The 16,296-nt window shown below is 39.1% G+C and overlaps 1 protein-coding gene across 1 annotated transcript in view; it reads right to left on the bottom strand.

Annotated features, from left to right (window-relative positions):
• The window catches only part of THSD7B (thrombospondin type 1 domain containing 7B), a 1,994,218-nt gene that overhangs the window by 612,751 nt on the left and 1,365,171 nt on the right, over positions 1-16,296 (bottom strand). The window contains exon 14 of the mRNA XM_078682458.1: positions 5,157-5,420. Within this exon, the coding sequence (XP_078538584.1) occupies positions 5,157-5,420 (264 nt within the window). The remainder of the gene's footprint in view (positions 1-5,156; positions 5,421-16,296) is intronic.

Below are 16,296 nucleotides of genomic sequence, written 5' to 3'. Positions count from 1 at the left end.
AGATTTGGTAAATACGAATCGGTATTTACCGATTCGGTATTTCCCATTCATCCCATGGGCCTCCAGGCCCATAGGAATGAATGGGAATTACCGAATCGGTAAATACCAATTCGGTAAAAGGGGGAACACATTCAAGGGTGGCAGGGTGTCACTTTGACACCCTGTTGCACTCCTGAATAGTGCATGGGTGCACATGTGGCACACATACATGCCCTAAGAGCATGTATGTCTGTCACATGGCACGGTCATAAATTGCAAAAAATTGCTTTTTTTAGGGTTTTCAATATTTACCACCAACTTGTAGTTGGTGGTAAATAACGAATCCTGAAATGGGAAATGCACTAATTTGAGTGCTCCCTACATTAAGGATTCGGTAATTTACCGAATCGGTATTTTATGAATAAGGTAATTTACCGATTCCTTAAATTACTGATTTGGTAAATTACCGAATCCTTAAATTAGGCCCCTACATCTGAAAAGCCTTATACCGGTCGGTAACGGCCGAAATTAGGTAATTTCGTCCGTTACCGACTTACAGGCTTCCTACATCTGGCCCTAAGTGTAGTAAGTGACCTCCTTTATGGTCTAGCCAGCATCCCAAATTTTCATATTTATTTGCAATGGTCAGGCAGTGTTTATTAGATGCCAGTGCTGTTTTTCTTCTTCTGGGCAAAAGTAACGATGTTGCTTTTATTGTAGCTAATTTTCATCTTGTTTGTCTGGCAATGAGTGCCTAGGGCATTGAGATATCTTTGTAGTCCAATAAACGTTTGGCGTAACAAGACTACATTGTCTGTGTATAATAGAGAAGCAATATGTTGGTTTGCTACTTTTGGGGCATGGCTGGTTACTTGGTTTAATGCCAGAGCCAAGTCGCTCATATACAAATTAAGAAGGGTCAGTGCTATTACGCACCCCTGTTTGACAACTTGTTTGATGCATATTATTTTTGACACCATAGTATGTTATCCTAGTTTTACTCTAGCAGAGGTATTAGAGTATAGCAGCAGAATGCCCTGCAGTAATGGTGCCAGGATTTTCTAGGCTGTGAGTTTATCCCACAGAAAGTGATGATTAACCTGATCAAAAGCATTGCTATAGACCATGAAACAGCAATACAGCTGTTCCTTTTTCTGTATTTGTTTTGCTGCAAGCATCCTTATGGCCACCAGATTGTCTATGGTGCCAGACCATGTTCTGAAGTTGGTTTGATTAAATGGAAGCAGGTTGTTTGTCGTTGCACAATCTTGTAAAGCCTCTAGTAGTAGTAGGCAAAGTATCAATAACTATCTGGGAAAGAGATGGGGCCTTTTTTGTATATATGATGAAGAACTGACTCTTTCCAGGAAGATGGAGCAGTGTTACTGATTATACATCTCTTAAATAGATTTTTTTCGAAGGTACCCGACCAGTAGTTAATATCATGTTTGTAAATTGAGGGCGGGATGCGTTGGGACCTGGTGCACTGCCAGCTCTGCTTTTTCGAACTAATGTCGCTATCCTAACCGCATCCAAAGTTGATGCGTATTGATCATATTTGGCCATACTTGGAGTATGCTGTACAAAATGTTGTTTATTAGAGGCAGATTGTGGAGTGGGAGTTGTAGGTGTGGCTCCAAATAGTGCAGTTACATGCTTTTTTGAATTTTCTGCTGTGACGTTATTGTCCTTTGACATAGTTAAAGTTGAGCCGCAGTTCAGCCCATATAATATTTAATCAGAAAAGTCTAGTATTGTTATTCCGGCATGCCGAGACATTATTCAGTCAGGAGCGAACCCTCATGTTCTCATTTGGCTTAGCAATTAGTGTTTATTACTGATTGTGCATGAATTCGACCTTGAGGTGTAAGGTGGGATTTGATTGTGTTTTGACCAATGGTATCATTTTGGTCAGTGTTCTTTTTAGCATCCTCAGATCTTTTGTGTACTATGGTTTAGTGTTAAGAAATATTTGTGTGAGATGTGCCTCGTTTACTACTGGGCAAAGCCTAACTAGCTTTTGTGCTAACCTTTCCCAATCACTGATGGTATTGATTAAGGGCCTCCCATGATTGCAAAGTAGTATTTTCTAATCGTCATACTTTGTTGCAGCTTCCACGCTCCATTTAATCTGTCCCCAGGTGTGTTGAGGTTCTTTTGAACCTCTCACTGTTAAAGTTGTGTTGGAGTTAATCGAGGTTCTTAATGACCAGACCTGCGGCATGTGGTCTCTTTCGAGGCACAGCTGGATGGAGAAGGTTTGAATGGTGCTGAAAAGGAAGACTGAACTAAAGGTTTATTCTAACACTGCTGACCTTTTCAGGCAGTAATGAGTGGGGCGGGTGGGTTGATGTTCAAAACAGCATCCATTCATTGCTCACAGCAGCAAGACCTCTAGAGCTGAGAGCAGGGTGTGCCCCAAAGACTTGGCCCTTTGAAGCCGAATGTCCTCAGATGGGATCAGCCAAATATTGTCCACAGTATTTTCTGCGATGCTTTGATGGGGATTATGTAGCAAATTTAAGTTAAAGTCTCTGGTTAGGAAAAAGTGGGCATTCTTGGGATTGAGTTTATTGCCCATTATCAGTTGTCCTAACTTCTTCACGCACAGCTGTTTCTCTAATACTGATGTATGTATATAGACATTTATTGAGAATAAGTTGCAAATTGTATGCCAGTTTTGAATTTGCACGCAATATACATTTTTATGGGAGGTGCATACTCCCTGGCTTTAAATTCCCAAAGGGTCGAGAGAAAGATTGAGAGACCCTGCTTTGCGTGGCCCTTTGTGTGAGATTTTGTTGCAGGGGAGTAAAACTCGCAGTATCCTTCTATTGATGCCACATCTTCTGGATGCATATAATGTCATGCACGGTTAAGAAAACCATTGTCTTGAGGTCACTTAGAAGGTTTTCAAGGACTGCGACATTCCAAGAGACTATGGATATTGTTGAGAGCTTTATTGCATTTCCTGAATCCACTTTGTTACAAGATCTGGTAGCTTGTCACTGGCGTTTTGAGCTGTCCTGCGAGTAATTTGCCAAGGGCTTCCTTCATGGTTTGGTGCTGTATTCGCTGGCAGATAATATGTCTTTGAGCAAGCTGGATTGAAATAAAGTTAATATTTGAAATATCATATGAAACTAATTGATTGTGTTCCTCCTAATGGTTTTTATGAATATGTAAGAAATCTAAAATGTGTAAGAAGTCAATAGTTGTATGGAATATCTCAAAGATGTATCACTGACAAACAATGCGTTCTCTTCAGAGACACTTGTACTATTTGATTACTACATGATTTTAGAGTGCATATCATAGCTGGAATGATCCATTGACAAATCAGTTTTAATGCAATGGATGCTGGTCAGTATTCTGTTGACAGCACATGTTGGCCCCTCAAATTCTTATCAATGCATACATTAATTTGTTTGTACAACTGAAGAAATAACAAAGCTCAAGAATAAAATGTGAAGGAAGTAAACTTTAGGAGCTATGATTTCCTATATTATTTAATACTATTTCCGATTGTTATGTATAACTAACCTTTTTATCTGTTTATAATTTATCTAACTATTAACTACAGTTTTCCGAAGTACTTTCAACTTTGTTTGTAATTGTATACTGAACACTTTACTTTACAATGCAAAACTTTTCCTGCGCTGGAAAGTAGCATTTAAACTAACACAAATAGCTTTTTGCACTACTTTACACAACTTTACAATAGGGGGTATTGTATGTTTGGTATGGGCTTTCCACAATAACACATATGGTTTGTGACTCAAAGCCCTATCAACCGAAATTGGTAGACTGCAGCAACAAGCACCCTAACTCCCTACTTGGTACAACTCCCACAAGTATGATATTACAAAATGAAATAAAGGACTGAATAGCAAACAACAAACCAAATAGGGATGCCATCAACTACAAGTCCATCATGGGGCAACCATAGTCTCACGAATCGTGCAAGCCTACTCTGCATAGCAGCACCTCGTACAATACTTCACCCACACTTAACTGCTTCAGCGCGGCGCAAATTTTCACGCTGTGCTGAAGATTCGAAAAACGGGTGTGGTCATGACGGAACGGGTCCGTCATCAGCACAGCCCAACAGACGCTAATGACGGAACCGTTCCGTCATAAGCATCGAAGGGGTTAAATCAACGCAATATCCCCCACTAGCCAAAATAACACCAGCGCAGGAAGGCAAAAAAATAAGGAGCACCAGTAATGATTTCAAACTTAATGACTTTCAACATGGACACAATTGACCGAACAGGTCCTTTTAACTATGCTTTTAACTTTGCTACTTTTAAATGATCAATTTTATCAATCATTGTATCATGTATATGCAACAGTTTTAAATACTCATGCATAATAAAATTATCGTACCTATCGACTGAAATTGGTAGACAGGACTTTGCACCAAAAAATATTGCCTCCATGAGGCAAGTGCTAACACTGAGAAATGTTTTTATTTTCTGCTGACATTACTCACATTACGTGTGCTGCACTGTACACCACAGATGCAATGTGAGAAAAGATTTAAAGTTAGCTAACCATAGTATTTTGTACTGGAATAGTACCCTTCCAGTGTGAAGCCTACCGTACATGCCTTTGCACGATTGCACAAAGGTGTGTGTGGCTCTAGCCGGCCTGTTTTTGTGCCTGAGCAGTTAGTAGATATGGCTGTGTGATGCATCACATCACAACACATCACAACACATCGCAGCAACGTTGATTACTGTGCTGCTTTGTGCTACTTTTTAGTAAATGTGCCCATTTGTGTATGTTTGATGAATTCGGTGCAAATAACGCTTGTTCACACTTTTTTAGCAGCGTGATTTAGTGACATCTAAAAGTGTGTACTGTAAATTGGAGTCAATAAAAGAAACAAATGGATTTTTGCACTTGTAATTCTGCATTTTCAGCAAAAGTGCTGCACTGCGTGTTATATCTCAACAGGATCATGATATACCCTGCTTTTTCAGGGTGATTTAGCACGAAAGTCAAATTTATGGCACTATATACATGCTAGATGTTTACCAATGAAACAGAAATAATGGAAAATAAACACACGAATGATATAACTCAGTTCCATTGATTTCTTTCTGATCAAAAAGTGAATTCTAATTTCAGAACTTACTATATACTTTAAACATTCTAATGCACTTCCTTACCTGAACTGATGCATTTGGATGGACTTACAAGCCTCTCATTTTGATTGTAACAGGCTATGGCTTTTTGGCGGAACCCTTCTCCGCACTCTTTAACCTCTCCATGAATTTTCATTCCCACAGGTAATTTGCTTTTTTCTTCAACTATGAGACACTCCGACCAATTTCCATAGGGTTGTGACGTGAAGACCTGGCAGGGACACGCTTCAGTTTCCACTAGAGGATACAATTCATTGTTCTGGCATTTGTCACGCTTTCTGCTTCTTCCTGTTTCCAAACACAAAAATGTTAACTCAAAACACAGAAAAATATAAATCAGTATGTATGAGTTAGATTTATGTCATTATTATTTATTAAATTATATTATCTCAGAAGTCTTATGTTGTGGTCATTTTATAAGTTTACAGTTAAAGTTTACAGAGTTGTTCTCTATGTAGGAGGTTGATAAGCATTCAATCAAATTAATTGACAAAAAGGCCTATATTAATCCACATCATGGCATTTTGAAATATGCTCTGAGACAACTATCATTCATTTATTTGAATGCTACCATGCGTATATTTTAGAAAATAAAGGAAATGGTTTTGTTTCACTAATACAGTCATTTTCTGCTAGAGAAATGTATTGCTAAATATGCAAATTATGCGCAGGGTACATTTTACAGTTGCAGTTACTGAATCTTGGGAAAAGCCAATAAACCACATCAGATGATTCAGTGCAAAGTAGATCCCCCAATCTCCTCCTTGGTGGCAACAAGTTCGTCAACTATCACCATATGTAAGATCCCTTGAAATAAACCTTTTTCTTTGGGAGTGGGGGAGATTGTGCATAGGTCTTCGGGTAGGTGGTGAGGGAACTATGGTTTCTGCAGTATGCAGCTGCCATGAGGTCTATTGTCTGACTTGAGGTTACCTGGTAACTGGTAAAATATAATTGATCAGGGTATTTTTAGACAATATTGCATTTTATGTATACATATTACTTGTAATTATACATTTTTAATTGAGCAAATTATTATAAAAAAACACATCTGTTTATGTCATATTATGAATTAGATGTCCTCAAGTCGTCCAGCTGGGAGCTTCCATGCCAATATTTAGGATAATCTTGAGGTAAATTTACTTACAGGACATGTATATGGGAATGACTGACCTAGTTAGTAGTTACTCTCAAAAACTGTCACAGAATCTTCTCTGCTTCACTAAGAATGATCATCCTTAAACAAACAAGGTATTGGTAGATTTGCTAAGAACCAAACTAAGGGTCTGATTTAGAGTTTGGCGGGAATAGTATAGTCTTTCAGGTACCTAAGCTACCCTGCTGGATGAATTAATGGATGAGCACCAGCCCAGCGGTCATCTCTGTGTATTGAAGGAAAACGCAGTAACAGCAGTTCCTTTCAATGTACTAAAAGTTTGGAACTCAGCTGCTGTCAGTTTTTATGGTCCTCCAACAAACATTTAACTTGTTTTTGCTTTTCAAAAACAAACTCCCAAAGCAGGAGTTTGTTTTGTTTTTGAAAAACAAAAAAGTAATCACCCCCACACCTTGGGATTTGTTGGGCATTATTGGTTTTTCTTTCCCTCATCACCAAGTTTTTCCTGATGGTGATGGACAGGGAAAAAGACATTATGACGTCCACCCTAAATAGGGCAGGCAGCTTAATGCCCTTCCTGCGATGGCCACTACGCCATTGGCCTGACAGAGGAAGTATTTCATTGATGGAGCCAACAAGCGTTCCATCAATGAAATACTTAAGGTCCATCAATCTCTAAATAAGACAGGTGGACAGAGGGTTCAGAGGGTTCAACGGACAAGGTACTCTGTTTTTTTACAAGCCGTCAGTAATGTGTTCATAGCTGACTCTTATGAAAGGTACTGGTATTCGTGGTACAACGCGCATGGGCTCACATCAGTTCCGAATTGATGTGAGCCCAAGCGCATTGATCGAGTTGTACAACGTAGGAAGAGCCATCTATGAATATATCGCTGACGGCCTGTATTTTGCAGCATGGTAAATAGACTCCACAGTACCACGAATACCAGTACCTTTCATAAGAGTCATCCATGTACACATTAATGACGGCTTGTATCTTGCAGCGTGGTAAATAAACTCTACAGTACCACGAATACCAGTACCTTATATAAGCTTCTTTTTTAATCCAGAGAACATTATCTGATTCATGTTCAAGAATGCATTAAGAGACTTTCTTGGATTTTTACCAACCTTTCGTCCTCAAGATGGTCTGACGGTCTCATCGCCATCACAGACCGAAACGTCGACTACGGCATCTTTTTCTTTTGACATTGATTGTTTTGAAGGAACTGTTTATCAATCTAATTATATTTCAATTGTTTCTTTTGTTATTGTTATTGTTAACTACAGCTTATATAGCGCCAAATCACAGTCAGGTCTCAAGGCGCTATTGACAGAAGAAAGCTATGCTAACAGAAGAGCAGATACGTAGAGCCCTGGCACTAAGAGGAGCTTAGAGTCCCTCCCTAAACAGGAGTGTTTTTAGGGATTTCCTAAACTGCAACAAGTTGGGTTCCTTACGAAGAGACTCAGGGAGTCTATTCCAAACCTGTGCTTCTTCAAATGATTTATGAATTGCTTGATTAAAACTGTTGTTCACCACTAATTAGGGTGTAACCTTGAGAAATACCTCTGAGATAATATCTTTAAATATATTTAACAAACAAAATCCCTGGTAGGCAAATTTCTTCCTTTTTGTACCTTTATTGCCCAAGAATTCTATTCACAAGGCAGTATTAAGCCGCGTTAAGCCACTTAACGCCTTAGCTGCGGCCGTTATTTTGGCGCAGTGCTGGGCGTTCCAAAGAGTGGGCAGGGCCGCGTCGGCCATTGAACGTTCGCAGCCAGGTAGTGCTCCAAACGTTCAACGGCCGACGGCAACAGCAATGGGGTTAATGTGGCTTAACGCTGCCTTGTGAATAGGGCTAAGCCCCTATTGCCACAACAACGTCACTGAAAGTGACGTCGTGGTGGCGATGGGGGCTGGAGAATATGCCCCTTTGCCTTTTAACCCCTTCGGTGCTCATGACGGAGCGGTTCCGTCATGAGCGTCGGTTGAGCTGTGCTCATGACGGAACCGTTCCGTCACGACCACACCCGTTTCTTAGAACGTTCAGCACAGCGCGAAAATTCGCGCCGCGCTGAACGGGATAATATGGCTCCTTCAAAGCTCCAACTGAAAAGAGTGCTTCAGTAGTCTAATGATAAAAAGTGTTTACGTCTGATCTACCTTAGTAATGCTGAAGCATACAAATGAAGACTCAGCCGCCTTTCAGGCAAATAGATTGCATTATTTCGGATTTAAAAAATAATTATGTGGTAACAAGTTTGAAATTGTTGAAGAGCTTCTTCCTGGCATTGCAGTGTGAGAAGCCTGACTATGGGATTGATTGAAGCAAGGCGCCTTCACCTCAAATAGAAAATGAAGAGCCTTCTTCAAGGACTGTATTCAAAGAAATGTACTTCTTGAGAAATAACACAGTAGCTGTCGGTCAGATGTTGATAAGATTAGAAGATGCTGATTACCTCATCATAAGATATGTAAAGCATAAGCAGCAGTACAATGTTTCCCTGTCACCATCACTATAATTCTGCTGCTGTTCATTCCTGACAAAAAGCTAGAAATATTATACTAGAATTCGGAAACACATACTAGTCCAAAAATGATTCTAGATGAGTGACTATGACATATTTGAGAGGATATGGAACCATCTGCGATGCAGATTAAATTGAGATAAACTTCCTTCAAGTGTAAGTTAATGATTCCAGAAGGAGTGTAATGCTTTGCAAAGCTCGTTACACTAAATATGCCTGTGACACTGAAGATTGGTTCGGGGTGTAGTTTTGGAATATCTTCCTAGACGTAAATATATTCTGTCTCTATTTCCTTCAATTTTTTGTTTCTCAGCAAAAGGGCTTCACGTTTTCACGGATAATTATGGCATCCTGGGGTGAAAAAAAACTATTCTGATGTTTTCAGTATCAACGAAGCAAGCTATAAAAGCAGACACTAGCCAATTTCCCAGCAAAGTAAGAGCCATATGCTAACATTTGCAAAACAAAAAATCCCAACATCAATATTTTTGAAAAACGTACCAACTATTTGTTTTCAGTTTGCAATTTATCCCACGCGCTTGACGTTTATTATATGACGTTTATTAAAAGACAGATTTAGGAACACTGCGAGGCATCAGAAATAATTTCCACTTCTGATGGGCCTCCAGACCTGCCCTCCCTGTCCTCACCGCTTGCCTTCTGTTATTTGTCAAATTCCTGCCCAGAACTATAGACTGGGGCCCACACCATTACCAGTAATTCTCAGCTTTGCACCTTCTCCTTGCCATCCTCTCCAATACCTACTATAACATGGTTGTGGGGACACTCACGACATCATAGACAGGAAATCGTCATTGGAAGTGGGTTTTAAAGTCTGCTTCTGTAAATCATCCAAAGAGAGGAAGCTTTCCCACCATTACCAAGAGTAAATTGTCTAGTGTTTGTTTAACAACATAGAAGAGGAGTAAACTTTCTTCCTGGCTTGATTTGCAATTATTAGCGGGTTCACAAAAAGTGGCTAACCTCAATGGCATTGGATTGAATGAAATGGTACATCATACAGAAGAGTCTGTCTTTTCCTTTTTTATCCAGCAAAAACATCAAATATTTTTGTGATGGATAATTTCAATTTGTGGCACCCACGAACTATGGGGGTGTTTTGGAAACGGATGTGGACAGGGACGGGTTTTAGTGTCCAGGAAGAAAGAAAGGCGCACTAGCCCTATTAACGTGAGATTACAGCAATGAAGCTCAATACGATGGTGCAGCAGGAAGGGGACACCCTCAAAACCCCTTAATCTGTATAGCAAAACTACACAATTAGAAACTTAATAAGGAACCCGCGCACACATATAAATTCATTGATACAATGATCACAATTCTCTTAGAAAACAAATATTGTAGTCCAGGCGGTTGGTTCGTTTTGCTTGATCTTGTCTGTTTATTAGTTAGGCAGATGGATTTATTTTGTATATACAGCCAGCCAACGTTTTCCCCATTAACTCACGTAGTCCAAACTTTTCTGGGTATATGTATTTGGATGTCAATGAGAATAAAACCAGTTGGGAAACTACTTTAGTACCTACAAAGTCATAACCAAGACGTTTTAAAGCATGGACAAAAGGGAGAATTCATCCAGGACACTCACCTACCAAGAGGCCCGTGGCAAAGTTATGTTTAGCTCTATCTCACTTTTATTTCTTAACTCCAGCCTTTTTCTTTCCCTCTGCTTATCTTTAACTTTCCCTGTCTCTCTACTAAGGGGTTGATTATGATGCCATCTGGAAAGGCTCCAAATAGGATTTGGCAAATCCGATTAGGAAACCATGTTTCTGACCGAATTGGACAATTTCCAGATGACCTATCACGATGCAAGGAAACTGTTCGGGCTGTCTGAATCGGTTCTGAACAACATTCGGACAGCCCAAGTCGTTCAGAGCCGATTCGTACAGCTCTATGGACACAGTTTCCATACGAGCGATTACGATGACCGATTTGGAATGGCATTCCTATTCGGTCTGCCCAACACGAAACGGCTGTTGCAATCGGAATTCTGGGGCCCTTAGCAGGCCCCCCTTCACCCTGAGGTCTCTGGTTAGGGTCCGTGGGGGTACCCAAGGGACTCCCCTTTTAAACCATGCACAGTGTGGCAGGCACAATGGGGTGCCTGCCTCAGAGTGCATGGTTTTCCCCGACCATCCCCTTTTTTCAATGGGAGCCTGTGCTCTCAATAGGAACACAGGCTCCCATTCAAGTCAATGCGAGTCCGACCGAATGAGGTTCGGAGGCATCGTAATCAGTCGGTTGGACTCGCAGAACCTGAGCTGGTCGGAAATGATTCAGTAACCGATTCAGTTGGAAGAGGTTCCGAACGACTTCGTAATCGGCCCGTAGGTATAATTACAGTTTTCATTTGTGGCAGAACCAATGCTTGCTTAGAATGACACTCATTCTCTTGCTTACTTTAGAGAGGACCTTAATACAAGACTAATCTAAAATCAGTAGATGTTCAATTAAGGGCAGCTACTATTAGGCTAGTGTATTTAAAAAGCTGAAAGTAATATTTTTCAAATGGAAAATTGGATACCTACAATAGATTATTCAGCCAAATCTTTCAAATATAGATATGAGTCATCTTATAAAAAAAGGGAATTGTAGGTAATTAGATTTTGTCAAGAGAAAAGGAACCAAATTATGAAAAGAATTAGAGCAGACTATGCAAGCGGTTCTTAATCATTTGACTTATCTGTCTTCCCACTTGACCACTACAGGAAGCTGGGGACCCCACCTAAGCATTTTTTTTAATTTGAGCCCCATGACGTGCAAAAATCAAAAACAAGTATACACCAAATAATTACAGGTAGAATCACAAGTTTCAAACAGAAATGACAACTACTGTTCATGTGTTAGAGTATTTAATATCAGTTTTGAACTAATCTCACCAACCTACATGGGAATGTAAACAGGTTTAGCTTATCACAATTATGCTTGCCATTGTGGGACATTTTAATTAATTACTATGAAAATATAATATGGGGTGTATTCTGTCATAGTTTTATTTAGACCGAGTTTCAGATCACCCTTTCAGTGTGTGATAAAACTAGCTTGTAATTGAAAGCGCTCTGTCTCTATCTCTCGCTCTCTCTCTTTTATTCCCTGTCTCGTAAGGATCTATCTGTGGCAAATAAGATGGCTACAGGCAGCATTTATAGCACAGGCAGGGCACAGGATGGTGGCCAATCTCTTCATGAAAGTTCCTTAAAGACCGTTCTGGGCCATTATTTGTCCACATGGTCATTCTAGGTTGAATAACTTTATTTGATTCATTGAATCATAAAAGTATACATCGCATATAAAACATCTTTAAATTTGTCTCATTTTCATTTGATTCCCATACTGCAAGCGAGTGTATTATTAACAACAGTCATACGATTTCACAGATACATTATACCAAAATGGAAGCCAAAAGGCCTAAGGGAGTAATCCCAGGAGCAAGATGAAAAGGCAATAAATTAAGCCAGAATAAAGCAATGACATTGTGGTGGAAACAATGAAAAACATATGAAACCATGAGATGGGGAACTCGAAAAAATCTTGAAGAATTCCCAATAACTGTCTCAACCACCGAATTCCCCCATATTCTATTATAAATACACAAACGTGTTCCTAAGAAGATTTGAGGAGGTATTTTAGGATACAATGATTCACTACTCAAGCAGTCAAATGTCACAATATTCTGGCTGAAATATGAACATGCAGGTACGTCTTGCCCATATCATGGACCACTAAATTATCGGCAAGGTAAGCGTAGATTCACTATTTTATTAGTATTATTTACAGTTGCCATTATACTTACAGCATTTCTGCAGGTGGAAATGTTGACACCAATATTGTGACTTAACACCTGTACATTATCTTACATTGTGTCCTTAAACATTTCCCTCTCTCCCAAATTCCTGCTTTCCAGGGCTCATGGAAGAAACTTAGAAAGTCCAAATGTAATGCTACTGTCTGGCTTGGCCCCCTACGAGAACTATGAAAAAATATTTTTCAGGAAAGTGCACTAGGGTATTTTTCACATTTTACCTCCTTATTTTCTTCACCTTATGTTGTGCAAATACATTTCACTTTCTTTTTCATCTTTTACATTCTAGACTATGCATGCTAACAAATGTGATAGTTCTATATATTTCATTAGCTTTGTTTCCTTTTGAAATATGCTTTTGCCTTCAAAAACGTTCATTCAATGCTTCTGTTACCATAAAAGGCTGAAGTATCTGAAAGTGTTCAATAAACATGAGCTTGACTAAACGTAACCAATTGTTTAAACCATTGGAACTGCACAGTGAGTTCCATATGTGAACAAACATTCCGATTCTTATAAAACTCTTCTAAATGTTTTCTTTATATGTTAAAATGTCATTAATACCGTCCATTGTACTTGAATGTAATTTGCATTGAGCTTCATGTTTGAAGCCACATTTAGAAGAAATACATCTTGAAATATTTAAGGAAATTGTTGTACCATGTAAATACTGGATTGAGGATTTTGTGAAGAAAGTGTGTTAATTTTGCTAACATGTGTATTGTGTGGTATTAAAATGCTGCAAATATGCAGTCTAAAGATGAAATAACTAGGTTAAGAAATCAGTTATAGTTTGAAAAGCTTATTTAATTGAGAAAGTTGAAAATCAGACAGCCGAACACTGTATGAAAAGCATTAATGATGTGAAATACTTTAATTATAAAAAGGTCACCAAGCATCAATCCAGCAAATTAATAAATCTACCTTTAGACTATTTTGTAAAGGAACAAAGCATGACAAATTATGCCATTTTGACACATCGAGAGACATTTCAAAGAAAACCAAAAGGTTATAAGTAAAATGTGCTTGCTCTTAAATGAAAAACCAAATTGATAATAATTTTGTATTTATTCATGTATTCAATAAAGCAATATGGGTCACCTTCTGTTAGCATCTGAGCATTAAGATGTAAATCAACAGCCTGAAAGAAGGCACAAAGAGAGCAAGGTCAAGGACTATCGGGGCTATGGCCAAGGATTGACAATGTTGGTAGTGACCCCTACTCTTCAAGGACATCAGTTGAAGTCCCATTTGTATAGTTTGGTTTTGAGGTCCTTTCTGGACCATGTATCTTGCTTCTGTCCCCTCAATTCAGTCTTCACTGAATTACACAGCATGGGATATCAAACTCTCAATGTCCCAATGTACTGCCTCTATTTATCAAGGGCTATCATTTCAGTTCATTGGTCGCAGTACCCTATAAGAAATGCAGCACATTGAAAATGTGGGAAGGTATCTTGGACCTTTGTCCCAGAAGACTATGTGCACATTGTAGTAGACTTTGCCTTGATCTTGCATTCCTGGTAGATTATAGGGCTTGCATTCGGTTGTCCTGCTTTCTGAGATTGCAGCCCATTCTGGCTGCCTGATTTTGTGTTATTTCTTCATGACTTTTCGAGTAATTCAAGTGTTAAAAATGTAACTGTAGTCAAGGCATGTGCCATAATTAGGGCTCTAGTCTGCTAATGGCAGTATGAATTAAATGAAGGATTCTCATAGGAATGAAAAACTGCACGAGGATGTCCATTGCTGTTTTGTTGACTATTTGAATGGAAGAAGAACGGAAGGGGAGTTTGTCTTGCTGCCCTAGCACCATAATCTTAGTAGTCAGTATGATCATTCTGAGGGCATATTTTGTCATTAAGAGGAACATATGATTTGGGTTTGTGGTAATTCCACATCTTGTGTGTGTATCATTAAAATACATATCAAAGTTCAAATGATATTGATTGAAGAGTTTCACTATGAGGCATACGGTCCAGGCAAAAATGGGTATACTGTAACAGATTGTGTAAGTTACTGTGTAGAGTGTTTTGAAATGAATTCCAGTGGCCTGACCAGATTGTGATAAGAGAGGAATGGCACACTCCATGCTATGGCACCCCCTGACATACCGATTAATTTGCTGCATGTTCCCAGATGTATGCAATGATCCATGGTGTCCATTGTAAATGAAAGATCATAGAAAATCAAGACTGTTATCTTTTCTTACGAATGGAGGAGTAGATTCTCTCTAATGCTATCAGATATCAAGCTGCTGGCAAATCAGATGTGATCATCATGAACCAGATGATCTAACTCTGCTTGTGTTTGCAGTTGTGCTATACCACCTCATTCCATGATGTTACTGGAACATGATGCTAGACCAGTCACTAATTAGTCAATAATTAGCTAACATGGTTGGTTCTCTATAAGGTTTTGATACCGCATTATGTGTCTGTGACTATTCCACTGAGTAATGAGACAATGATTAAGGTTGCAATATCTGAGGTGACTGTGTTAATTTCATACCAAGCCTGGGAGGTAGGATGGGACAATTTGGAAGCTTTGGTTTTAGCACCAAGATTAGGAACCTCCTCTTTTCCAAAAGTTTGCAAACGGTAAAAGCAGATAAAAGATGTGAATGGATGGGAAGATACATACATGTATCTTAGCAGTCAGTGATCAGGTTACGGATCTTGGAAGTTTTTAATTAAAAATCTCTTAAATGTCTTCCCAGGTGTCCTTTCTTTAAATATGTTTGGAAACACTAGTTCATGATAATAATTATAGAACCCTCTTTTTAGGTCAAGCCAAAAAGACAACAGGTCGCTTAGCGACCTGTTGTTGATGGTTTGTGAAGTTTAACTCCGCCCACTGCTTGCCTTTGCTTTCTATTTGTTTGTGTTACTGTCCTTTAGAAATCCTTGCTTGTTACTGGGCAATGGTTCCTCTTTTTCCCTCCTTTTTGGGTCCACTTTCTAACATGGAGCACCTGCCAGCTATATCTGCTTATGATTTCAGTGTTGATATGTTGCTCTTGAGACTACTTTCTATTTTTTAGCCTGCTCGTTTTGGGCACCACCCACTTACTCTCCCTATCCTGCCCGCTCACCCTCTTGCGTCTCCCACAATACTGCTTAGTGTGTTTTGCAGCTGATATAAACATTAAAACAAGAGCTGTATCTGGACCAGCTCCAAAGATCAGCCTCACACTGGAGCCGCCACCTACAACCCGCATCACAGACCATAAGGGCCCCATAGTCCTGCTTCTATTTGAATACCTGTGCTGGCTGCAAACCCACACAAACACAGCTGTTGCAGGATGTTTCTTCTATTAGGTAAAGAAACAGTAGCAAGCTTTCAATTAATTCAAGGGTTAAAACATTCTAGGCATCATGAAAACAGGTGTAACCACAAAATGTGCAACTTGTAACAACTGACTGAGACTAACTAATTATGAAGATATTTTATTTAGTTATTAAATCTCTTTTTGTATTTTTTAGTCTTAATCAATTGTATAGATATACATATGTACAAAATGAATAAATAAACACATACAATATGTACATGAAAGGAGGAGAAAATGAAACCAAATGATACAGTCAATACTTGTGTCTTTCTTAAAAAACTTGACAGGTTTGATGAAGGCTAGCGGTAGATGACAGGATGTTTCTTCTCCTTTGCAGTATGCCACATGCCCCTTG

Source organism: Lissotriton helveticus, chromosome 3_1, assembly GCF_964261635.1.
Source record: "Lissotriton helveticus chromosome 3_1, aLisHel1.1, whole genome shotgun sequence".
Taxonomy (NCBI): domain Eukaryota; kingdom Metazoa; phylum Chordata; class Amphibia; order Caudata; family Salamandridae; genus Lissotriton; species Lissotriton helveticus.
Note: the sequence above shows the minus strand (reverse complement) of the source record. Positions and strands in the feature narration are given on the sequence as shown.